Source organism: Zingiber officinale, chromosome 11B, assembly GCF_018446385.1.
Source record: "Zingiber officinale cultivar Zhangliang chromosome 11B, Zo_v1.1, whole genome shotgun sequence".
Lineage (NCBI taxonomy): Eukaryota > Viridiplantae > Streptophyta > Magnoliopsida > Zingiberales > Zingiberaceae > Zingiber > Zingiber officinale.
The window spans coordinates 54,770,485-54,796,709 of NC_056007.1; the positions used below are offsets into that span (position 1 = coordinate 54,770,485).

Genomic DNA, 26,225 nt, shown 5'->3' on the forward strand with positions numbered 1-26,225 from the left:
ATATGAACTCATCTCCAAATCTACTTATTTTTTGTGTGTGACCCAATAGATTCTCGTGACAATGTATCCAAATGAACATTTAGATACATAAGTAATGAGTGACATCTAGCAAGACATCATTGCTACCCAAGTGACGAGAAAGTCAGGATCCGACCTAACCTGTTCGTGACTATTATCTTGTATGATTTAGTCCTTCTATTCTTTATATCTAGATTGATCAATGAGGCATAGATCGTGTCATTCTTTTATCAACCTTTGTATTTCTTGATCTCTAAGTAAATACGCTCAATCAAATAAGCTCAATATCTCATATTGGCTCATTTGAACATGATCATGCTTTCTTATATCCTACTAATCAAGGGGCCCACAGATATCGCTTCCGTCATATGGAAGAGATAGATCTCATCTACATAACTCATATCTCTCCGCATAATTCATTGCATACCCAATGATCTATTTTATTGTCCACCTTGTTACAAGTGACGTTTGTCGATACCAAAATACACAACTCCTTATTTAGATAACCGTAGTGACTTCAGGTCTAAGGACTATTCATATCAATAGTCACATGAGAATGTTTATGACACTCATATAACGATCCATGAAACATTCTCATGACAGGTCATTCAGTACATATTCTCTAATATATACTCATGTGTCAACTTGATATCTTATATCCATGACTTGTGAGATTAAGTCATCCGTTGACCTACATGTTAGTCTCAACGCATTAATACTGTTCTTGTATATTAATGCTTGACTAGGAATAGTTAAAAATAGTGTTTTATGTATATCTATAATATTTTACTATCAATTCAACTAATTGATATACTACACATAAGAACCTACTACCCAAGGACATTATTATACTTATTCATTCAGTATTTAATAAATATAATAACAAATTTTATCTTTTATTAAATATAAAATATGATAAAAAAATAAACCCTTTACAATCATCTCATAATTAGTATTAGAATTAATATTAACAATTCTAATACCTAATTGAATACTCTACTCTGAAAGATGAATATATGGACCTTTTCGCCTATAAATATTTCAACCTACGACCATCCAATCTGAGTTTTCTAACATATTCCAGCAAAGAATCAAACGACGATCTCCCTAACACCTTTACTGCTGCACCGAGCCCGTTTATAGATCATGCGCCTGTCTCTCATCAGTTGCTGGTGATAAGAGTAGATTTTCTAGTAAATGCCCATGGTCGTTGCTAGTTTTTTTTTAATCTGGACCCACAGGACATTTCCCTACTCCATTAAATATTGCATTAAATGTGAAACTATACCGATTCAATCAAGGCTCCTAGAATCTTGGCTTACATCTGCACCAAATAATAACCAATCCCTCCATTAACACTATTTGATATATCCTTATGACCGGTAAAAATTTTTCGTAAAACCAGATCAATCATCTCTGAAGTTAATCGGTTCAAAGAGCTGAATATTTAGTCGGTTCGAAGAGCCGAATACATTGATTTTAACTTTTTCTTAGGGACAGAATATGGTCACATTAGCTCATGCTGGTCTCTCATGATTAGAATCTTCAACAGGAGATTAGAATTGGATGGTAGAATGCAGTAAAAATGGTACACAACATGCCACCAAATAAATAGGATGGCCCTCCTTCCAGGATTTGCCAGGACCAGTATATACTGCCCGGTACGGTTCCTGTTTCAGAATCTGGTTGAAGCATTTTATCTTTTACCATAAAAGCAGATCTAGCCTCTATTACATACGCTTGTGGTATGAATAATTAAGCTGAGCAATGAAGAAAATGACTGAAACTGAGAACCATTTCTCAGCATATATGCTTTCTATCAGAATCCTTTACAAAAATTGAATGCAACATTAGCAATATCTCTCAGTTTTCCAAGACGAAAAAGTTGAGGATACATCATAAGCCTCATGCATGTTTCATTCAATGAAAAGATGACACAAGTAGATGAAAAAAATCCCAGTTTTGGGACTCCATTTAACACTAACTCTGCCTTCTAGTCACCTTACAATAGCTCTAATGGTCAATTTACTCTAAATTTATATGTGCAGATAAGTCCAGACAAATAAAAAAATGTGGAGTATAAATCATAGACATCAAATTAGCAGTATAGAGTCTATAGACTACTGCACATATGCAAGTGCGATTGGATTCATACTTGTATGCGTATACCAGTACAAATAAACACTGACATGTAAATTTAAAGGCGAGGAAGAGAAACATCACCTCAGTATCCATATTAGCGAAATTAGAAATTTTCTGTTTCTTTATTGTCCTGCAACCATAGCTGAAGCAGCACAAAAAGGTCTAGCAGAAGAACAAAAAGAACCAAGCTACAAAAGTAGTATAGTGACTGGATGAATTTATTTGTACAGATACAGTCATTCATTTGTAACTAATCTTCCTGATTCATGAAACAAGTTACCTTGTCCATGAGTTTTTCATTAAATGCAACAGAAACAAGTTTAGGGAAATGCTTCATTTTGAATCCAGCTACAAACCAGGAGTTCCAGTGTTGAATATTTTGTCTAGCTGTTGGCAAAGAAAGCTTTCAAATTTTCCCCTTCAATCACACTTTTGTCAGTTGCCAATTCAACAATTGTAAGCACAAGCTTGAAAGAGCCGGTTTGACAAGCTCCTTACGGCATATCAGTTGGAACAACCTAAAAGACTTATCAGATAATATACATCAACTTAGAGAGAAACACATGAATGATAACTCCAGAGCATGTTGAGCTACATGGATTTCTAGTCTCTCATATGCATTATTCCTTGAAGCATATTGGTTCTTATTAGCTTTCTGGATTCACATGGTGAATGTAAATACCATTCTGTTATGCTAAAACCCAAAATTTAAGGGTTGAGAAATTTTAACAAAGATCCTAATCAAGATGGAAGACGGCGAATTAAAAAGGAAAGGTTAAAAAGCAATAACTACCTTATATGCACAAACCTGCCGGATCAGATCAAATCTAAACTAATCTATCTGTGGGCTTTGCACTTGTCCCTCTCTTCCCACTACGCTATCTGATAGGGAAGAAGCGAGATTATGCAAATGAAAACATAATCCTTCCACAAAGTCCACAACTACTGCAAGTGCGACGTGACGTAGAGTGTTGTTACCATATGGTAGACCCCCACAGCACCTCCGAAAGCACGGTGGCGGCCTCCGCCTCGGAGGCGGCGGCCTCCTTCACCCTCCACACCAGCTGCCGCTTTATATCCCGCCTCTCTCGCTGCCGCAGCCCCTCGCCGACCTCCACCTGCACCGCCCACCTCGCCACACAGCTCGCGAAAGGCCGCGCCTCCAGGAATCGCCGTTCCTCTTCCACGGCACGTCCGTGCCACAGCCACCCCGCCGTCACCCCTCCCTCGCTTCCGTCCATCTCGATAAGGGTACCTCCAAGGTCCGACCTTTGGAGCGCCGCCAGCCACTTGATCAGCCCTTCCGCGAGCATCGCGTCGATGGCCTCCTTCCGGCCGAAATAACCGATCTCCAGCACGCAGTCGAGCGCCAGCATTCGCACCTCCACGCTGACCCCGCTGCCCTCCCCGCTGCCGAGGAGGCCGACCAGCCGCGAAATTGCCCCTTGTGCGTGTAGCTCGTCCACCAGCGGGCTCCGTATGGCAGCGATGAGCCCGTTCAGAGCGCGCAGCGCGGCGACGGAGGTAGAGGACATGGAGACGATCGCATCCACTGTGGGCCCCATCAGAACAGGACCCACAAAGACGGCCTTGTTGAAGTGGACCAGAGCGAGCGCCGCTGCCGCTGCGCGCTCGCGGACCAGCTTCGGCGCCAGCGCGTCCGTAAGAGCGGACTCCACGGCAGCGAAGGCGCCGTAGCGGAGGAGCACATCTTGCAGGCCGTGGTCGAAGCCCAGGGAGACGCGCGACTCCAGGGCGCGAAGCAGCGGCACCAGCTCCCCCTCGTCTCGCTTGTTGGCGGACAGCAGGGCGGAGACAAGCCGATCCGCGTTGACCCGGTCGATCCACGACTGGATTTCGGCGCCGATGGATCCGGCCACCCTCGACATTTCGTCGCTCTTGCCGGATCTCCGTCGGAGAATCGATCCCCAAATCCCGCCCTTACCTTTCTCGCACGAGCTAGACTCGAGGGAAGCAGCGAGCGATTTGAAGCGGGAAAGGAGGTCGGAGAGCGTGGAGAGACATGGATCACCAGAGAGGAGATCGTCAGAGCCGGTCTGAAGCTCCAGAAGAGCTTTCATGGAAGGCGAATCACAATCACCGCCGCCCCCGGCTCCGCCCCCGCCCTTATGAGGATTGGCCTCGATGTCCTTGGAAGCCTTCTTGAGCACCTCGAGCGCCTCGAGCACCTCACTCATCTGCCCCTTCTCCTCCATTCCAGGAAGAGAGGAGCAGTCACCGCTACCTCCTCTCGATCTCCCGCTGACGACCAAGAAAACGGAGGAATCTACGGCTCGATCGATGAGCTCAAAAAGAGAGAGACGGAAAATCACAATGCCGGTTCTAAAAAAATGATTAATCGGGGTTAGTTAATGTTGAGTCTAGGATGATAAAATTTTCTATCGACTAGGTCCAACATCCTTAGATTACCATTTGGAAGAAAACAACACCGGTTCTCTAGAACCCTCTCAACTACAAGTTTGCGACATTATTTATAATCTCTCAATCAATTACCAATTAAACTAATTAAATAAAGTAAGTTGATTTACCAAACAAGTGAATATGCGTTTTTCCCTATTACGCGTGTTTTAAAATTGCCCACGTAATATAGTCTTTTTCTTCCTTTTACGTTCATATTATATACAACAAAAAAAAAATTCATTCGAAAAAATTATGATTTTTTTTTATTTTCAAATGTGCATCCAAAAAAAGTTCTGAATCTCTATCTCCTTTTTATTGTTCACCCAAAAAAATTCTAAATCACTACTGATATCCAAAAATCAAACATACAAAATAATTTAGAATTTATAGTCTATAATATTGTAAAAATTAGTAACACGGTAAAAAATGGTATTCTTGATTTTTAGAAATTAGTAATATAAGGTTGATTTTCTATATTATTGTATTATTAATTTTTTATGTTGTTGATTTTTAAAAATAGTACCACACAATAATATAAAAAATCAATCATGTATTACTGAATTTCAAAAATTAACAACACAACAAACTAGGTGTTGATTTTGAAAATCAACACTACAATATTATTGATTTCAAAATTCAACAATATAACACAGAAAATCAACCCACTATGTTGCTAAATTTTGAAATTTAGCACCACAATACAATGGTGTTGATTTTAGACAATCAACAATAACATTATTGTTGATTTAAACTTTAAAAAATCATAAATTTTTATCGAGATTAAATTTTGGGACGTAGAATATATTAAATCAAAGTTTGTTTAAAGATCTTCAATTTGATATATTGTGTCCTATAGTTCAATCTGAATTAAAAGTTATTGCATCTCAAAATTTATCCAACATACATGTTGTAGCAGCTACTAAATTGTTGAAATTTAAATCCCAACATTACACACGTTGGGATTTAATATTGATTCTTTTAATAATATTTTAACACATTCGAAGAAACCAAAATAAGCAATGATGGACATTATTAGACTCTTTGCAATCTCAAAAATTCATAGGACCTAAAATGAGTCTAATCGGACTTGTCTAGGTCTACCAGTACATTTTGATCGATTGGTGGACCTATACAGGTCCAATTAAACCTATTTTATGTCCTGTAGATTTTGAGGTTGCAATGAGTCCAACGTGTTCTCTATTACTTATTTCGATTTTTTTTGGAGGTGTTACAATATTATTAGAAGAATCAACTTTAAATCCCAACATGAGCCTAATAAGAAATCATATTAGGCTTATATTTGGCCTACGTAGACCTGATATGATTTCATATTAGGCTCACATTGGGATTTAAAACTTATTCTTCCAATAAAATTTCTATTAGATTTTGAGGGATGTCATAACGCAATCGTCTTATGGTTTAATATTTATTTGATAAATATAAATTTACTATTTGAGTTCATATTATATGTTTACATACTCTCAAATTCATTTACTAAATGACTACAATATAATTCATAGTATGACAGAATTTGTGATTATATCACAGCTTGTGATTATCTCTATATGTGCAATTATAAATGTATTGGAATTTTCCTAATCGTCGAATTAATGCATTTGGACATCATTAATTTGTAAGACTAGCACGGGTTATATACTCCTTGGTTCAGCCAAGTAATTGTTTCTCACTAGCAGGAGACATTGGGATATCGAGAGTTAAATATGAATGCTAGTTATGGTAACAAGTTCATTAGAGTAATTTGCTGTAAGATTTCATATGATTTTGTACATATATGGATATGTCTGTGAAGTTCTTGTTGGTCCCTTGGTGGTTGGCAAGAGGGGGTGAATTGCCCTGCACAATATAAAACAAACAAAACACCTTTCTCGACTTTTCAAACTAAACTAAGACACACTTGTTTAATAGTAAACTAATTAACAAGAAAGAAAGTAGAGACAAATCTTTTTACTTAGTTTGCAATCAGAAGATTTCTAGTCCAAGACGTTAAAAGCTCACTATCAAATCTCCTTCTGGCGGAGAGGCCTCTTATAGCAGTTAAAGTACTAGATCACAAAGTAGAACAAAAGAGAAGATTGTTTACAAGTGTTGTTTTGACTACTAAGATCAGGACTGTATTTATAGCCTTGCTCCGGGCATCTGGGTATTGATAAAACTTTATCCACGGTGCAATAGATCGCAACAGCTGGATCTAGATAAATTTCTCTAGTATGGGCCCTTGGAACAACTCCGAGCATCCAGACCACCATCGAACAGGGGTGGCTTGCCAAGGTGCCCCGGTTGGACTAGATTGGTTCGGGCACCCGGAATAGCTCTGGGCGTCTAGACCACAGTCAACTTCAGGTTGACTTTTCGTCTAGGTCTTCCGCTCCGGTTTGTCTTGCTTGGGTGATTTTGGCCATCAAGAATAGGGCTCACCTGAACTCATTTTCTGACCTTCTTGAGCAACCTTCCTCTCAAGATTCTCGTCCCACAAAAACACCGCGCGCCTCATTCTCGTCCGCTAGCATACTCTTCCACAACATCTCGTGCCTCAAACACACCAAGTCCGCTGACTCTCTCCCGTATCGTCTTTCTCTTTAGTTGCATCTTTCGCTCGACTTTCTGTGCTCCTAAGTTCCTGCACACTTAGACACAAGACATCAAAAGATAACAAGACTTAACATTGATTTGATTGATCACATCAAAACTATCATAGTGTACTTATGTAACGACCACCCTTCTTACTACAACTACTCTCTGAGGATGACCGTTACTTAACTACTAACTCTACTTAACCGGTATGATTAAAAATCACATGGAAACACTACCGAAAACTTTCGACAGAATCTCCCCTGTACCGGTGACCTTAAACTGACATACATAACATAATATACACAGCCACAAACGGCTGGAACAAATATCAAACACACAAAAGGAATAACATCACCACGCAGTTTAATGAAATCAAATCATGCAAGTAATGAATAGCGGAAACAAAATAAAAACATACAATTAACTAACAGCGGAAGACTAAATGACTCATCTAATACATTCTTAATAAATGGCAATCTTAATAAATTCTTAAACTAAGTCCCAAGGCTTCCATAGTCCTGGCATCACACACCATCCGCGCCACCTTGTCGCCTTCCTTTCTATATCTTTTCCTTTCCTGTATCTGCAGTAAGAGGAAGTGTAGTCTATAAGCAAAATATGCTTAGTAAGCGCTATCTAACTCACAAAATCACGAATGTGCATGTATACGAAAAGAACTAAAAACTTTATGCTCTAAAAAGAAATAAAGCATAAACATAACTGCTCATGTCAAACTAATAGCAAAGAAAAGCTAAGAAATCTACTCATGTAATTCTAATCGCTAATCATGCTACTCATCTAATAGGTAAACATGAAAACTACTCATCCACTAGATAAACATGGTAGAATAAAGAACTAAACTTACTGAATTCTAAACACCTTCTGAATCTTATTTCACTTGTTTAAAGACTTATTCTTTAATACTTTATACTTATGTAAAACTTTCAAAAAACTTATACTTATAATACTTCAAAATAATAATCAACTTCTTCTTGGGCCCAGGCATAGTACCATCTTATGCACGTTCCCTAATAGGTTGGGGTAGCGAGTCACCAATCCTAAAAGAGCATACCTCGGTCTACCAGGGCCAAGACCTCGGAATTGGACACCTGGATTTGTTTAACGACAACCTCGGAAGTCAGGTACTAGCCTCTTCTTAAAAGTAAAATACTTATAATCTTAATTACTTCTTCTTTAAATGCCTTGGCATTTTAATAGCACCTTGTGTGCCAAAATCCCTAAAGTCTCGACTTTGGGATTTACTTAAGGCCTCGGCCTTTTCTTTCTTTTCTTTATCTTTCTTATACTTTTCTTAAACCCAAAATACTGTTAGGGTAGCTTTCGTATGCATCTATGAATGAAACTAACGATGTAACACATAATCATGCATAGAATACAATAGAAATCTGCACATACAATAGTTATCAAAAATCTGCACTAATACTTAACAGAAATCTGCATACTAGCTTAATAAAAATCTGCATAATAGCTTAGCGAAAATATGCATACTAGCTTAACAAAATCTGCACTTGCTTAACAGAAATCTGCATACTATCTTAATAAAAATCTGCATATTAACTTAACAAAAATCTGCATACTAGCTTAATAAAAATCTGCATAATAAGCTTATCTAAAATTTGCATACTAAGCTTAATCAAATCTGCATACAAGCTTAATCAAATCTGCTCACTACACTAACTAACTTCTGCACTTGAAAGCCTAATAAAATTCTGCACTTGTAAACTTAATGAAATCTGCATTCTAAACTTCATAAAATCTGCACTACATTTGGTGGATCCCAATTAGAAAAGTCTACATAAAAAATCTATCCGAATTTCCAATACAAAGTCCGAAGAAAACAATTCACAGACTCGATTAATCATCTTGACCTTTGTGTTCATTCTATCAAGCTACAGAACTGGTCCTGGTTTGATCATACAACTCAAGCAAAGCTCAGTTCACAGTATTGCTAATAGCAAGAAAATATGAACCCAAAGCTACAATTCCACCAACAACTATACTTATCCAACAAACATCCCTAACTGTTCATTTGTTGTTTACTTGGCCACAAAGGGTTTAAAACTGCATATTTAAAGGAATGAACAGAAACTGTACCAATCCTAATACATAGCAAACCTCAAGGCTGTTCTTATTCATTTCAGCAAGGAAGAATCTAAACTAAGGTGTTACTCAATACAACTAAACTGCATGCTCCAATTTTAACCATTTCATGCTCTAATAACTCAACACAGGATCGGTAACTGCTATGCAAGAGAAATCTAAAATCGGAATCATTTCTTGCCCATTGTCTAACAACAAATAACTAAATCTGCAGGGTTACATATCATCCGATCAGGCCCATTAAGTAACAAAGAAAACCTAAATTTGAATCTGTCCTTCATGCTTAAACTGAACTAATCCTCCTCTTCTTTCTTTAGGGTTCACGGCAGCAAGGAAAACTAAGAATCTTCACGGCAAAACTCAAAAAAACAAGGAAACACGAAAGCAAAATCCGGAACTACTCTTACCACAGGTGAGTAGCAACTTACCTTCGTGTTCTTGGACTCACAGCCGAAAGGAGGCAACTAGGGCTTCGGAGGAGCTTCAATTCTTGGCGACCTCTTTGTGTTTCCAAGCTCCCCTCGTCAGAGTGGCCACACACGGGTGAAGACCGGTCGGAAACAACCCTTCGCCGACGCCGGAGACCAAGCCCTAGGTCCCCTGCTGCGTCTTCGCCCGAGAGGGAGTCGCGCCGACGCCGTGTGAGGAGAAGAGGAAAGAAGGGTTTCTCCTTTTAATAACCCGGTATTCTGTTAACTTCCTTAAATAAAATTTTCTACCTTTTCTAAACAGAACCGGTGGCTGGATCACTTGGTCAGCCGGGATTTGATCGAGCCAAAGGCCGCAAGTTCAAATCCCCAGTCGAGCCTTTTATTCTCCTTTTATTCGGCTATTAACTATTTATTACTTAAATACAATTCGATCCTTATTTAATCAAGTAATAATTGCTAGCCCAATTGGTTAGCCAGGTTTTGCTCGGGTCAGGGGTTGCCGGTTCAAGCCTCAGCTTGGACATTTTTTTGTCGAAACTTCTTTCGTTTAGTAAAAATACCAAACGACCTCCAAAAATTGCATAAAAATATCCTATAAATTCCTAAAAATCTCTAGAATTTTTCTAAAGCATTTCTAGATTTTAATAAGGTCTTTTAGGACTCCAAATCATGAAATTTGGGGTGTTACAATCCTCCCTACCTTATAAAAAGTTCGTCCTCGAACTTAGAATAATTTCGAATATTCCTATCTCATACTATCCTCACGCTCCTAAGTAACTTCTTCATGCTTCTGGTTCTAAATGACTTCCACTAATGATACTCTTTTGTTCCTTAGTCTCTTAACTTCACTGTCCACTATCACCCCTATCACATCGTACCAATTAGTAGTCCTTGGAAGACCTGTTATAAGGTCCCTGGAGACCACAGGTGCATTGGTCACACCAAATGGCATGACTACAACTTTGTAGTGTCCATATCGGGTCCTGGAAACTATTCTGGACTCTTCGTTCTCCTGTGCTCGGTCCTAACGGTACGGGGGCGTCCTCTTCTTGACATTTAGTTATGTAAAGAAACTTAAAATCGTCCCTATGCTTTCTAGACATATATACATATGTAAACAAAAGAAATCAAGAACTTCTATCTTACTTAAACATTTCTAAGCAAATATTCTAAACTGCAAATAATAAGAAAAGTATAAAAGAAAACTTAAATACTTTCTTACTTGAAGACGGCAAGGATGGTGCTGATGTGTGATGCTGGAGAATGGGACCTGCTCTGATACCAACTGTAACGACCACCCTTCTTACTACTACTACTCTCTAAGGATGACCGTTACTTAACTACTAACTCTACTTAACCGGTATGATTAAAAATCACACGGAAACCCTACCGAAAAATTTCGGCAGAATCTCCCCTGTATCGGTGACCTTAAACTGACATACATAACATAATATACACAGCCACAGGCGGCTGGAACACATATCAAACACACAAAAGGAATAACATCACCACGCAGTTTAATGAAATCAAATCATGCAAGTAATGAATAGCGGAAACAAAATAAAAACATACAATTAACTAACAGCGGAAGACTAAATGACTCATCTAATACATTCTTAATAAATGACAATCTTAATAAATTCTTAAACTAAGTCCCAAGGCTTCCATAGTCCTTGCATCACACACCATCTGCGCCACCTTGTCGCCTTCCTTTCTATATCTTTTCCTTTCCTGTGTCTGCAATAAGAGGAAGTGTAGTCTATAAGCAAAATTTGCTTAGTAAGCGCTATATAACTCACAAAATCACGAATGTGCATGTATACGAAAAGAACTAAAAACTATATGCTCTAAAAAGAAATAAAGCATAAACATAACTGCTCATGTCAAACTAATAGCAAAGAAAAGCTAAGAAATCTACTCATGTAATTCTAATCGCTAATCATGCTACTCATCTAATAGGTAAACATGAAAACTACTCATCCACTAGATAAACATGGTAGAATAAAGAACTAAACTTACTGAATTCTAAACACCTTTTGAATCTTATTTCACTTGTTTAAAGACTTATTCTTTAATACTTTATACTTATGTAAAATTTTCAAAAAACTTATTCTTATAATACTTCAAAATAATAATCAACTTTTTCTTGGGCCCAGGCATAGTACCATCTTATGCGCGTTCCCTAATAGGTTGGGGTAGCGAGCCACCAATCCTAAAAGAGCAGACCTCGATCTGTAACGACCCAAATTTCCTCATTTTGAGCTCTAAAAGTAATTCAAAAATATTTAGAAATGCTATAGAAAAATTCTAGAGATTTTTAGAAATTTTTAAAGTATTTTTACGTAATTTTTGGAGTTCGTTTGGTATTTTTACCAAAAGGAAAAAAGTTTAAAAAAAAAAGAAGAAAGAAAAATGTTGAAGCTGGGTTTTGAACCCAAGACCTCGGACTTGAACCAGATCTTAACCGGACGTAGCCAACCAACTCTGCCAACGGTCATTGTTAATCAAATATGGAAATAAATTGGTATTAAGTAGTAGTTAGGAACAGTAAAATAATAGGAAATAAAATGATTGCAGCTGGGATTTGAACCCACGAGTTGGGCTTTAAGCAGAACGCAGCCCACCAAGTGAACCAGTCGTCAGTTTTGTTTAGAAAAGGTAAGAAAATTTATTTAACAAGTTAACAGAATATGGAGATTATAAAAAAGGAGAACTTACGTGTTAATTCCCGTGACCTAAAATCCCGTTTCCTTCTTCCTCTTCTGCGTGTGCGACGGCGGGATCGGGCGAAAACGAAGCCGAGAAGAGATTAAGGTTTTCTCTTCGGCGGCCGGCCAAAGGGGACTTCTCCACGAGCTCTTCTTGGATTCGAGCTCCTCTCGTCAAGAAGGAACAGTAAGCACGAGGAAGAGGGCGAGTTTGCGAGATCCTCCGCAAGCCCAAGAAGCATTGGAAGCTTTCTTCTCCGGCTGTAAGTCCAAGAAAAGCCTAAGGTAAGACGCTTACTCACCTGCGGTAAGAGTAGCTCTCGGATTTCTTGTTTTCCATGATTTCGTAGCATGTTGTAAGGATAGTTTGTTTTGCGTTGCTGCCGTAAGTCCCAAGGGAAGAGAGGGGAAGAACGGTAGAGGTTAAGTATGTGGAAAGATTCCTTTCAAGCTTTGAAATTGGCATTTGTAGCTTTTGATTTGGATTTTTCTGTGTGACCGTGATAAGCATGCTTGGTTAATTTTCCCTTGCTGCCGTGAGTTTGATAAAGAAGAGGAGAAGAGATCCATTAAGTTCTTGTACTAGTATACCATGAAACAAAACAAGCTTTACATAGGTTTGAAGAGAAGATCCCAGCAGGTTTTAGCTTGAGTTGGAACTTGCTGTACAGTTTCAGATTTTCTTTTAGCATTTAGTTTAAGTTCTGTTAAATGTATTTCAGTTTTGGTATGAGGTTTATGTCTCTAGTTCTAGTTTGTTTTTCCTTAAAGTTTCGAAGCTTATCCATGCTTAACTCAACTTGCAAAACTAGTAAATACCAGATGCATAAGAGTATGTTTGATTTCTGTTTTAAGAGTTAATTATCATGAGGTTTTAAGTGTTGTACTATGTTATTTTTAGGCACTTCAATTTAGTATGACATGCAGATTTTATTAAGTTATAATGCAGAATTTTATTAAGCATTTTTATTGAGCTTAAGTGTAGATTTCTTTTGTATTCTATACATGATTATGTGTTACATAGTTAGTTTCATTCATAGATGCATATGAAAAATACCCTAACAGTATTTTGGGATAAAGAAAAGTGTAAGAAAGATAAAGAAAAGTATAAGAAAGATAAAGAAAAGAAAAGAAAAGGCCGAGGCCTTAAGTAGATCCCAAAGTCGAGACTTTAGGGATTTTTGGCACACAAGGTGCCTATTAAAATGCCAAGGCATTTAAAGAAGAAGTAATTAAGATTATAAGTATTTTACTTTTAAGAAGAGGCTAGTACCCGACTTCTGAGGTTGTCGTTAAACAAATCCAGGTGTCCAATTCCGAGGTCTTGGCCCTGGTAGACCGAGGTCTGCTCTTTTAGGATTGGTGGCTCGCTACCCCAACCTATCAAGGAATGCGCATAAGATGGTACTATGCCTGGGCCCAAGAAGAAGTTGATTATTATTTTGAAGTATTATAAGTATAAGTTTTTGAACAAGTAAAGCAAGTTTTACATAAGTATAAAGTATTAAAGAATAAGTCTTTAAACAAGTGAAATAAGATTCAGAAAGTGTTTAGAATTCAGTAAGTTTAGTTCTTTATTCTACCATGTTTATCTAGTAGATGAGTAGATTTCATGTTTACCTATTAGATGAGTAGCATGATTAGCCATTAGAATTACATGAGTAGATTCCTTAGCTTTTCTTTGCTATTAGTTTGACATGAGCAGTTATGTTTATGCTTTATTTCCTTTTAGAGCATATAGTTTCCAGTTCTTTTCGTATACATGCACATTCGTGATTTTGTGAGTTAGATAGCGCTTACTAAGCAAATTTTGCTTATAGACTACACTTCCTCTTACTACAGATAAAGGAAAAGAAAATATTTAGCAAGGAAGGCGACAAGGTGGCGCGGATGGTGTGTGATGCCAGGACTATGGAAGCCTTGGGACTTAGTTTAAGAATTTATTAAGATTGCCATTTATTAAGAATGTATTAGATGAGTCATTTAGTCTTCCGCTGTTAGTTAATTGTATGTTTTTATTTTGTTTCCGCTATTCATTACTTGCATGATTTAATTTCATTAAACTGCGTGGTGATGTCATTCCTTTTGTGTGCTTGATATGTGTTCCAGCCGCTTGTGGCTGTGTATATTATGTTATGTATGTCAGTTTAAGGTCACCGGTACAGGGGAGACTCTGTCGAAATTTTTCGGTTGGGTTTCCATGTGATTTTTAATCATACCGGTTAAGTAGAGTTAGTAGTTAAGTAACAGTCATCCTTAGAGAGTAGTAGTAGTAAGAAGGGTGGTCGTTACACGGTCTACCAGGGCCAAGACCTCAGAATTGGACACCTGGATTTGTTTAACGACAACCTCGGAAGTCGGGTACTACCCTCTTCATAAAAGTAAAATACTTATAATCTTAATTACTTCTTCTTTAAATGCCTTGGCATTTTAATAGCACCTTGTGTGCCAAAATCCCTAAAGTCTCGACTTTGGGATTTACTTAAGGCCTCGGCCTTTTCTTTCTTTTCTTTATCTTTCTTATACTTTTCTTTATCTTTCTTATACTTTTCTTAAACCCAAAATACTGTTAGGGTAGCTTTCGTATGCATCAATGAATGAAACTAACTATGTAACACATAATCATGCATAGAATACAAAAGAAATCTGCACATACAATAGTTATCAAAAATCTGCACTAATACTTAACAGAAATATGCATACTAGCTTAATAAAAATCTGCATAATAGCTTAGCGAAACTATGCATACTAGCTTAACAAAATCTGCACTTGCTTAACAGAAATCTGCATACTAGCTTAATAAAAATCTGCATAATAGCTTAGCGAAAATATGCATACTAGCTTAACAAAATCTGCACTTGCTTAACAGAAATCTGCATACTAGCTTAATAAAAATCTGCATACTAACTTAACAAAAATCTGCATACTAGCTTAATAAAAATCTGCATACTAAGCATATCTAAAATCTGCATACTAAGCTTAATCAAATCTACATACAAGCTTAATCAAATCTGCTCACTACACTAACTAACTTCTGCACTTGAAAGCCTAATAAAATTCTGCACTTGTAAACTTAATGAAATCTGCATTCTAAACTTCATAAAATCTACACTACAATTGGTGGATCCCAATTAGAAAAGTCTACAACAAAAATCTATCCGAATTTCCAATACAAAGTCTGAAGAAAACAATTCACAGACTCGATTAATCATCTTGACCTTTGTGTTCATTCTATCAAGCTACAGAACTGATCCTGGTTTGATCATACAACTCAAGCAAAGCTCAGTTCACAGTATTGGTAATAGCAAGAAAATATGAACCCAAAGCTACAATTCCACCAGCAACTATACTTATCCAACAAACATCCCTAACTGTTCATTTGCTGTTTACTTGGCCACAAAGGGTTTAAAACTGCATATTTAACGGAATCAACAGAAACTGTACCAATCCTAATATATAGCAAACCTCAAGGTTGTTCTTATTCATTTCAGCAAGGAAGAATCTAAACTAAGGTGTTACTCAATACAACTAAACTGCATGCTCCAATTTTAACCATTTCATGCTCTAATAACTCAACACAGGATCGGTAACTGCTATGCAAGAGAAATCTAAAATCGGAATCATTTCTTGCCCATTGTCTAACAACAAATAACTAAATCTGCAGGGTTACATATCATCCGATCAGGCCCATTGAGTAACAAAGAAAACCTAAATTCAAATCTGTCCTTCATGCTTAAACTGAACTAATCCTCCTCTTCTTTCTTTAGGGTTCACGACAGCAAGGAAAACTAAGAATCTTCAAGGCAAAACTAAAAAAAACAAGGAAACACGAAAGCAAAATCCGGAACTACTCTTACCACAGGTGAGTAGCAACTTACCTTCTTGTTCTTGGACTCACAGCCGAAAGGAGGCAACTAGGGCTTCCGAGGAGCTTCAATTCTCGGCGACCTCTTTGTGTTTCCAAGCTCCCCTCGTCGGAGTGGCCACACACGGGTGAAGACCGGTCGGAAACAACCCTTCGCCGGCGCTGGAGACCAAGCTCTAGGTCCCCTGCTGCGTCTTCGCCCGAGAGGGAGTCGCGCCGACGCCGTGTGAGAAGAAGAGGAAAGAAGGGTTTCTCCTTTTAATAACCCGGTATTCTGTTAACTTCCCTAAATAAAATTTCCTACCTTTTCTAAACAGAACCGGTGGCTGGATCACTTGGTCAGCCAGGATTTGACCGAGCCAAAGGCCGCAGGTTCAAATCCCCTGCCGAGTCTTTTATTCTCTTTTTATTCTGCTATTAACTATTTATTAGTTAAATACAATTCGATCCTTATTTGATCAAGTAATAATTGCTAGCCCAGTTGGTTAGCCGGGTTTTGCTCCGGTCAGGGGTTGCCGGTTCAAGTCTCAGCTTGGACATTTTTTTGTCGAAACTTCTTTCGTTTAGTAAAAATACCAAACGACCTCCAAAAATTGCATAAAAATATCCTATAAATTTCTAAAAATCTCTAGAATTTTTCTAAAGCATTTCTAGATTTTAATAAGGTCATTTAGGACTCCAAATCATGAAATTTGGGTGTTACAATCCTCCCTACCTTATAAAAAGTTCGTCCTCGAACTTAGAATAATTTCGAATATTTCTATCTCATACTATCCTCACGCTCCTAAGTAACTTCCTCATGCTTCTGGTTCTAAATGACTTCCACTAATGATACTCTTTTGTTCCTTAGTCTCTTAACTTCACTGTCCACTATCACCCCTATTGTATCGTACCCATTAGTAGTCCTTGGAAGACCTGTTATAAGGTCCCTGGAGACCACAGGTGCATTGGTCACACCAAATGGCATGACTACAACTTTGTAGTGTCCATATCGGGTCCTGGAAACTATTCTGGACTCTTCGTTCTCCTGTGCTCGGTCCTAACGGTACGGGGGCGTCCTCTTCTTGACATTTAGTTATGTAAAGAAACTTAAAATCGTCCCTATGCTTTCTAGACATATATACATATGTAAACAAAAGAAATCAAGAACTTCTATCTTACTTAAACATTTCTAAGCAAATATTCTATACTGCAAATAATAAGAAAAGTATAAAAGAAAACTTAAATACTTTCTTACTTGAAGACGGCAAGGATGGTGCTGATGTGTGATGCTGGAGAATGGGAACTGCTCTGATACCAACTGTAACGACCACCCTTCTTACTACTACTACTCTCTAAGGATGACCGTTACTTAACTACTAACTCTACTTAACCGGTATGATTAAAAATCACATGGAAACCCTACCGAAAAATTTCGGCAGAATCTCCCCTGTACCGGTGACCATAATCATTAATACATAACATAATATACACAGCCACAGGCGGCTGGAACACATATCAAACACACAAAAGGAATAACATCACCACGCAGTTTAATGAAATCAAATCATGCAAGTAATGAATAGCGGAAACAAAATAAAAACATACAATTAACTAACAGCGGAAGACTAAATGACTCATCTAATACATTCTTAATAAATGACAATCTTAATAAATTCTTAAACTAAGTCCCAAGGCTTCCATAGTCCTTGCATCACACACCATCTGCGCCACCTTGTCGCCTTCCTTTCTATATCTTTTCCTTTCCTGTGTCTGCAATAAGAGGAAGTGTAGTCTATAAGCAAAATTTGCTTAGTAAGCGCTATATAACTCACAAAATCACGAATGTGCATGTATACGAAAAGAACTAAAAACTATATGCTCTAAAAAGAAATAAAGCATAAACATAACTGCTCATGTCAAACTAATAGCAAAGAAAAGCTAAGAAATCTACTCATGTAATTCTAATCGCTAATCATGCTACTCATCTAATAGGTAAACATGAAAACTACTCATCCACTAGATAAACATGGTAGAATAAAGAACTAAACTTACTGAATTCTAAACACCTTCTGAATCTTATTTCACTTGTTTAAAGACTTATTCTTTAATACTTTATACTTATGTAAAATTTTCAAAAAACTTATACTTATAATACTTCAAAATAATAATCAACTTCTTCTTGGGCCCAGGCATAGTACCATCTTATGCGCGTTCCCTAATAGGTTGGGGTAGCGAGCCACCAATCCTAAAAGAGCAGACCTCGGTCTACCAGGGCCAAGACCTCGGAATTGGGCACCTGGATTTGTTTAACGACAACCTCGGAAGTCGGGTACTAGCCTCTTCTTAAAAGTAAAATACTTATAATCTTAATTACTTCTTCTTTAAATGCCTTGGCATTTTAATAGCACCTTGTGTGCCAAAATCCCTAAAGTCTCGACTTTGGGATTTACTTAAGGCCTCGGCCTTTTCTTTCTTTTCTTTATCTTTCTTATACTTTTCTTTATCTTTCTTATACTTTTCTTAAACCCAAAATACTGTTAGGGTAGCTTTCGTATGCATCTATGAATGAAACTAACTATGTAACACATAATCATGCATAGAATACAAAAGAAATCTGCACATACAATAGTTATCAAAAATCTGCACTAATACTTAACAGAAATCTGCATACTAGCTTAATAAAAATCTGCATAATAGCTTAGCGAAAATATGCATACTAGCTTAACAAAATCTGCACTTGCTTAACAGAAATCTACATAATAGTTTAATAAAAATCTGCATACTAACTTAACAAAAATCTGCATACTAGCTTAATAAAAATCTGCATACTAAGCTTATCTAAAATCTACATACTAAGCTTAATCAAATCTGCATACAAGCTTAATCAAATCTGCTCACTACGCTAACTAACTTCTGCACTTGAAAGCCTAATAAAATTCTGCACTTGTAAACTTAATGAAATCTGCATTCTAAACTTCATAAAATCTGCACTACAATTGGTGGATCCCAATTAGAAAAGTCTACATCAAAAATCTATCCAAATTTCCAATACAAAGTCTGAAGAAAACAATTCACAGACTCGATTAATCATCTTGACCTTTGTGTTCATTCTATCATGCTACAGAACTGATCCTGGTTTGATCATACAACTCAAGTGTAACGACCCAAATTTCCTCATTTTGGGCCTAAAAAAAAATTCAAAAATATTTAGAAATGCTATAGAAAAATTCTAGAGATTTTTAGAAATTTTTAGAGTATTTTTATGCTATTTTTGGAGTTCGTTTGGTATTTTTACCAAGATGAAGAAGTTTAAAAAAAATAATAAAAATATATATGTTGAAGCCGGGTTTTGAACCCAAGACCTCGGACCCGAACCAGGTTTTAACCAGACGTAGCCGACCAGCCGAGCTACGCTCATTTTGTTAATCATATATGGAGCGATATATATTTAAGTAGTAGTTAGGAACAGTAAGATAAATTGGAAATAAAAGTGCGCGGCTGAGGATTCGAAGCCGAGATCTCTGACTTGGTTATAACCTGGCTAACCAAGTGTGCTGCGGGCGGTTTTGATTAAGAATAGACAGTAAAATTATTTAAGGTATAGTTGATAACAGAAATAACCCTAGGTTATAAAAAGGGATAAGTTAAGAGAGAAATTAATTTTCTCCCGAAACCCTTTCTCTCCTCTCTCGCGACGGCCTTGCGGGCGAAAACGCAGAAGCCGCAGCTAGGGCTTCTCCGACGACCGACCAACGGGGACTTCTCCGCGAGCTCTTTTCGGATTCGAGCTTGTCTCGTCAAGAAGGAACAGTAGGCACGAGGAAGAGGGCGAGTTTGCGAGATCCTCCGCAAGCCCTAGAAGCATTGGAAGCTTTCTTCTTCGGCTGTAAGTCCAAGAAACCCAAGGTGAGTTGCTACTCACCTGCAGTAGGAGTTGTTCCGAGCTTTGATTCATTTTCATGGCTTTCGGATTCTTGTTTTCTGTGATTTTCTTCCTTATTGCTCTAAAGGTTGAAGTAGCCATAGAACCCTAGTTTTCAGATCTAAAGCTTTGGTATTCAGCTTAAGTCTTGTTGAGGTTTTGGTTAGCATAGTAAGTTTCGGATCTTGTTTCCCTTGAATTTGAAGCATGCCGTACAGCAGTGATTTCCGTTTAGTTTGTTGCCTTGGCACATAACAAGAAGAACAATCATGCTTTGGTTCCTTGTAGGTTCTAGTGTATCATCATATCCACGTATCAACTTTAGATAGCAGCAGAATTATTTTGGTAAATGGCAATTTTTAGCAAGCCTATATGCAGAAATTCATTGGTAGTATGCAGATTATCTTGTGAGCAAATTTTGGATCGGATTCAAGGTTGTTTATGTTCCTTAGTGATGCTTTCAGATTTTGGAACAAATTGTTTTATTTGTTTATGTTCCTTAGTAGACTTATTCATTTGTAGCTTAATTAGACATGCCAATTTGATTTCCTTTATAGCTTACTGGACCAACATGTGTTTATTAAGCATTTAAGTTTCAGTTTTGATGTATATACATATATATGCACATTGAGTATTATGAGTTAGTTTAATCTGTTGGTTTCCTTAATGGTAGATTAATGGATTTATTTAGAGCAGTGTACAGGATTGACTGTACTTAATTCCTTGGGTATCTAAAGCAAGCTATTAATTCTGTATCTTTTGGAAATGAATAAGTTGATTAGATGTTAACAGCATTGTGAATTTAGTTTATATAGATATACATGAGTAGATCTTTTAGTTCCCATTTGCTATTGATTTCGGGTTCTTTTCTTTTGCTGTTTTCAAGCATGAGCAGTTTTAGTTTTCATTGCTGTTTAGTATTTCCTGATGAAGCATGATATTCTGTTAATTCCATGCAGCAACGATTCCTTTATTTTCTAGATTCTATTGCATGCCTAGTAGTTGAATTGGTTTTACTTTCACAGCATGCTTAAGTTGTTCTAGTTTCCTATTTGCTATTGGAATAACATGAGCAGTTCTATTTTTATAGCATGCAGATTTTTATAAGTAAAGTATGCAGATTTTGATAGGCTTAATACGTAGATTTTTGTTAAGCTTTGCATGCATATTTATGTTAAGCTTTGTATACAGATTTTCAGTACGTAGGGTGTGTTCTAGTGCACACCAAGTGCTTGATAAAATGCTTAGCTCAATATAATGCTATAGTAGGCATTTTAATAGCTCAGTTAATGCAGTAGAAGCATTTAAAATCACTTATTTAGTCTTGCTTCAGCTTATATGGGACTACGGTCCAATGGGTGGGCTCCCACAGTCGCCTCTAGGTTCAGATAACCTAGTTCTAGGTTCAGATAACCTAGTTAAAGCAAGGTAAGAAAATTAATTATGAAATCAGTATTTTATTTTCAGCAGTGGCACTGTACTGGATTAGATATCCATTGGGTTGAGCTCCCACAGTCGTCCCTAGGTTTAGATAACCTAGTAAACCCTACTAGACTCGGAACTTGCATGCAATCCCAGGTTTAGTTAGGGATGCGCGCACAACAAGTACAGTTGCCGGGCCCATCAGTAGCATGATTATTATTTTAATCTATTATGTAAATAGTTTTTCAAAACTTCACAAATTAGTTATGTGAATACAAGTTAGACTCAGTTTAGCATTAATTAGTTTAGCTTAGGTAGCAATTCAGTTTCTTATTGATACACATGATAGTTCTATGAGTAGCTATACATGTTAGCTTTTCAGTTAGTTGATTTCTTTGCTATTTATGAGCATGATTAGCTATACATGTTTAGTATTTCAGTTAGTTGATTTCTTTGCTATTTATGAGCATGATTAGCTATACATGTTTAGTATTTCAGTTAGTATGATTCCTTTGCTATTTATGAGCATGATTAGATATACATGTTTAGTATTTCAGTTAGCATGATTCCTTTACTATTTATGAGCATGAGTAGCTATACATGTTAACTTTTCAGTTAGTTGATTTCTTTGCTATTTATGAGCATGAGTAGCTTTACATGTTAGCATTCAGTTTTAGCATGTTTTTATTTATATACATGCATATCGAGTTTTTGTGAGTAGGATAGCGCTCACTAAGCTTTTAGCTTATAGATACTATTTTCCTCCTACTGCAGATAAAGGAAAAGCTAAAGTATAAGGAAGAAGGCGACAAGGAGATGCTGTGACGGTGTGTGATGTGTGGACTATGGAGATCCTTTGGACTTAGCTAAAGAACTCACTTAGTTTAAGAATTTGTTTAGTTTAATTTCTTATTAAGTTGATAAGAAAATTTTGTAGTAAGAAGTTATGTTTCCGCTTTTCATTACCTGCATGTTTTGATTTATTAAACTGCGTGGTTGTTGTTTGATATGTGATCCAGCCGCCTGTGGCTGTGTATATTATGTTATGTATGTCAGTTTAAGGTCACCGGTACAGGGGAGACTCTGTCGAAATTTTTCGGTAGGGTTTCCATATGATTTTTTAATCATACCGGTTAAGTAGAGTTAGTAGTTAAGTAACGGTCATCCTTAGAGAATAGTAGTTGTAAGAAGGGTGGTCGTTACATCAAGCAAAGCTCAGTTCACAATATTGCTAATAGCAAGAAAATATGAACCCAAAGCTACAATTCCACCAGCAACTATACTTATCCAACAAACATCCCTAACTGTTCATTTGCTGTTTACTTGGCCACAAAGGGTTTAAAACTGCATATTTAACGGAATGAACAGAAACTGTACCAATCCTAATACATAGCAAACCTCAAGGCTGTTCTTATTCATTTCAGCAAGGAAGAATCTAAACTAAGGTGTTACGCAATACAACTAAACTGCATGCTCCAATTTTAACCATTTCATGCTCTAATAACTCAACACAGGATCGGTAACTGCTATGCAAGAGAAATCTAAAATCGAAATCATTTCTTGCCCATTGTCTAACAACAAATAACTAAATCTGCAGGGTTACATATCATCCGATCAGGCCCATTAAGTAACAAAGAAAACCTAAATTTGAATCTGTCCTTCATGCTTAAACTGAACTAATCCTCCTCTTCTTTCTTTAGGGTTCACGGCAGCAAGGAAAACTAAGAAGAATCAACAACAAAAGGAAACATGAAAACCAAAAGAAATCCCGGAACTACTCTTACCACAGGTGAGTAGCAACTTACCTTCGTGTTCTTGGACTCACAGCCGAAAGGAGGCAACTAGGGCTTCGGAGGAGCTTCAATTCTCGGCGACCTCTTTGTGTTTCCAAGCTCCCCTCATCGGAGTGGCCACGCACGGGTGAAGACCGGTCGGAAACAACCCTTTGCCGGCGCCGGAGACCAAGCCCTAGGTCCCCTGCTGCGTCTTCGCCCGAGAGGGAGTCGCGCCGACGCCGTGTGAGGAGAAGAGGAAAGAAGGGTTTCTCCTTTTAATAACCCGGTATTCTGTTAACTTCCCTAAATAAAATTTCCTACCTTTTCTAAACAGAACCGGTGGCTGGATCACTTGGTCAGCCGGGATTTGACCGAGCCAAAGGCCGCAGGTTCAAATCCCCAGCCGAGCCTTTTATTCTCTTTTTATTCTGCTATTAACTATTTATTACTTAAATACAATTCGATCCTTATTTGATCAAATGATAACTGCTAGCCCAGTTGGTTAGCCGGGTTTTGCTCCGGTCAGGGGTTGCCGGTTCAGGCCTCAGCTTGGACATTTTTTTGTCGAAACTTCTTTCGTTTAGTAAAAATACCAAACGACCTCCAAAAATTGCATAAAAATATCCTATAAATTCCTAAAAATCTCTAGAATTTTTCTAAGGCATTTCTAGATTTTAATAAGGACTTTTAGGACTCCAAATCATGAAATTTGGGGTGTTACAACTTACAATTTTCACCTTTATGATGTGAGCAATCCAAGTTAACTTAGGAAAAACTAAAAACAAATAATAGTAAGGTAATAAGTATAAATTTTGTAATTAAAAAATATGTAAAAATAAAGATATACCCTCTCTCTAGACTTAACCTCTAAGTCTTCCCCTTTGATCACATTAAAAATAGGGGTATATTGTGAAAATAACTTAAAGTAAATTCAAAATAGAGTCTAAGTGATAAAAATACAGTGACCATCATCCGGAAAAATCATAAACTTTAAATTTTGAAAATCTAGATTTTTATAATTTATAAACCCTTTTTGGAAAAAATAATTTTAAAAATACTTTAATTGTGGGAAAATTATCAAAATTTTTATAACAGTTAAACAACCATATCATAAACTAGAGATAAAATTTTTACAAAAATTTAAATTAATTTAAGCAGTAATAAATTCTTTTCTATATAAAGGTATATTTTTTTAAAAATTACTTAAAAATAGTTTCTAAGCTTAAAAATCCATGAAAAATTTTCTAAAAATATAATGGAGCAAATATTTTTACAAAAAAAATGAAGTTTCAAAAATTTGATCTTCAATAATTTTTAATGTTAAAAATTAGCATTTGAATAAATTATTCATAGAAAATTTAATAATGGTTAAAACAATTCAAAAATATTTCTTTAGATAGAGAATATAAATGTTGATAGAAAAATAAATTTTGTAAAAAATAACATTGTAAAATATTTTTAAATTAAAGATTATGATTTTTGTTAAAAAATTCATAAAAATTAATATAATGAAAAATTTTAAAAAAAATTCTACGGTTAAGAAATGAAATCCTCTTTTCCGAAAAAAAATCTATGTCTAATTAATTTCGAACAGAAACTATACAAAAAAATTATTTAGATAATTCTAAGCAAACATCAAATATTAAATCAATTCAAAAGTACAACATGCATAAAAATTTAATTTAAGTATGATTTTGGAACTCAATATAGGCTTCTTCTACTAGATTAATAAAAAAATTTCTCGAAATATATTTTTATGATATTTTTCTAATTTGACCCTATGATATCTAAAGTGTCAGTTTAGTCTTTTAAATTTGAAATAGTCGAACATGCATACTTCTTTAAATTTTTTATTTCTACTTTTAATTTTTAATTTTTAGTTTTTAGTTTCTCGAAATCTTCTAATCGACAAGATGTTACTAAAGTTCTTTTTAACTCATTATTTTCTTTTAATAATTTTTTATTATAATTTTCTAATTGACAGGATTTTTTTTTGACAAAATTTCAGTAATTTTAAATAACTAGTCAGGAGGTAGAAAACGAACCTAACTTACCTTGTTGATCTTATTATCTGAAGCTCCTCCTGTAGTGCTGCTTTCTTCTAACGTACTCCCTCTTCATCGATGCTCTCGATGCTAATTTCGAATGAGCTTGCTTAGTCTTCTTCTTCTTCTTGGTGACTTGCCATCAGCGCAAGTCTGGCGTGGGCTTCGACCTCCGATTCTGATTACGTTTCATCCCACGTCACCTTTAGATTTCTGTGCTTTATCTAGGTCAGCTTTTTATCTTTTGTCCTTATTCTTTAATTTTCAATAGTTGTCTTTGACGTGCCTTTCTTCATTGCATTGATAGCATCTTAGTTTTCTTCTCCTTTTCTTGTCCTACACTTGATTGAAATTATTAGCTTTAATTTTTTTTTTAATTTCCTTAATAGAAATGCCGCTTCGTCATTGTCAAGGGATGTCTCGAAATCCGATTCATCCATTTTTGCCTTTAAGGCAATGTTGTGCTTGGGCTCCTTCTTTTGATCTGCACATCTAGTTTCATATACTTCAAATGTAGAAAATAATTTTTTTTAAAGTACTTACCTCTGTAAGGAACTAGATGCGCTAAATACGCAAACGCGTAGCGGAAAACACTAGTTCCTCCAGAAGATCCATGCGAAGGGAAAGAGAAATTACTACATATACTAAGTTTTCTAACATCATAGTATTATACCTTTGTAGCGTGCTCACAAACTCCCGACAGTTCGGATCACAGCACGATCTCACGTTCGCGCCTCTATGGTATCCACATGAACAAGTGTTTGTTTGTCTCACAAACTCA

The 26,225-nt window shown here is 36.6% G+C and overlaps 1 protein-coding gene across 3 annotated transcripts; it reads right to left on the minus strand.

Annotated features, from left to right (window-relative positions):
• Positions 1–2,282: 2,282 nt before the first annotated feature.
• Positions 2,283–4,672, minus strand: LOC122034910. Of its 3 annotated transcripts, XR_006126821.1 has the most exons (3): positions 3,139–4,672; positions 2,954–3,042; positions 2,283–2,678 (listed from the first exon to the last, which is right to left on the minus strand). XR_006126821.1 is itself a non-coding variant. In XM_042594268.1 (2 exons), coding segments are annotated over exons 1-2 (1,239 nt in total). In that variant the 5' UTR covers positions 4,377–4,672; the 3' UTR covers positions 2,781–3,041. The 3 variants fall into 3 exon arrangements, 1 of the variants encoding a protein (XP_042450202.1); XR_006126820.1 differs by having other exon boundaries at positions 2,954–4,671; XM_042594268.1 differs by lacking the exon at positions 2,283–2,678 and having other exon boundaries at positions 2,781–3,042.
• Positions 4,673–26,225: the final 21,553 nt, after the last annotated feature.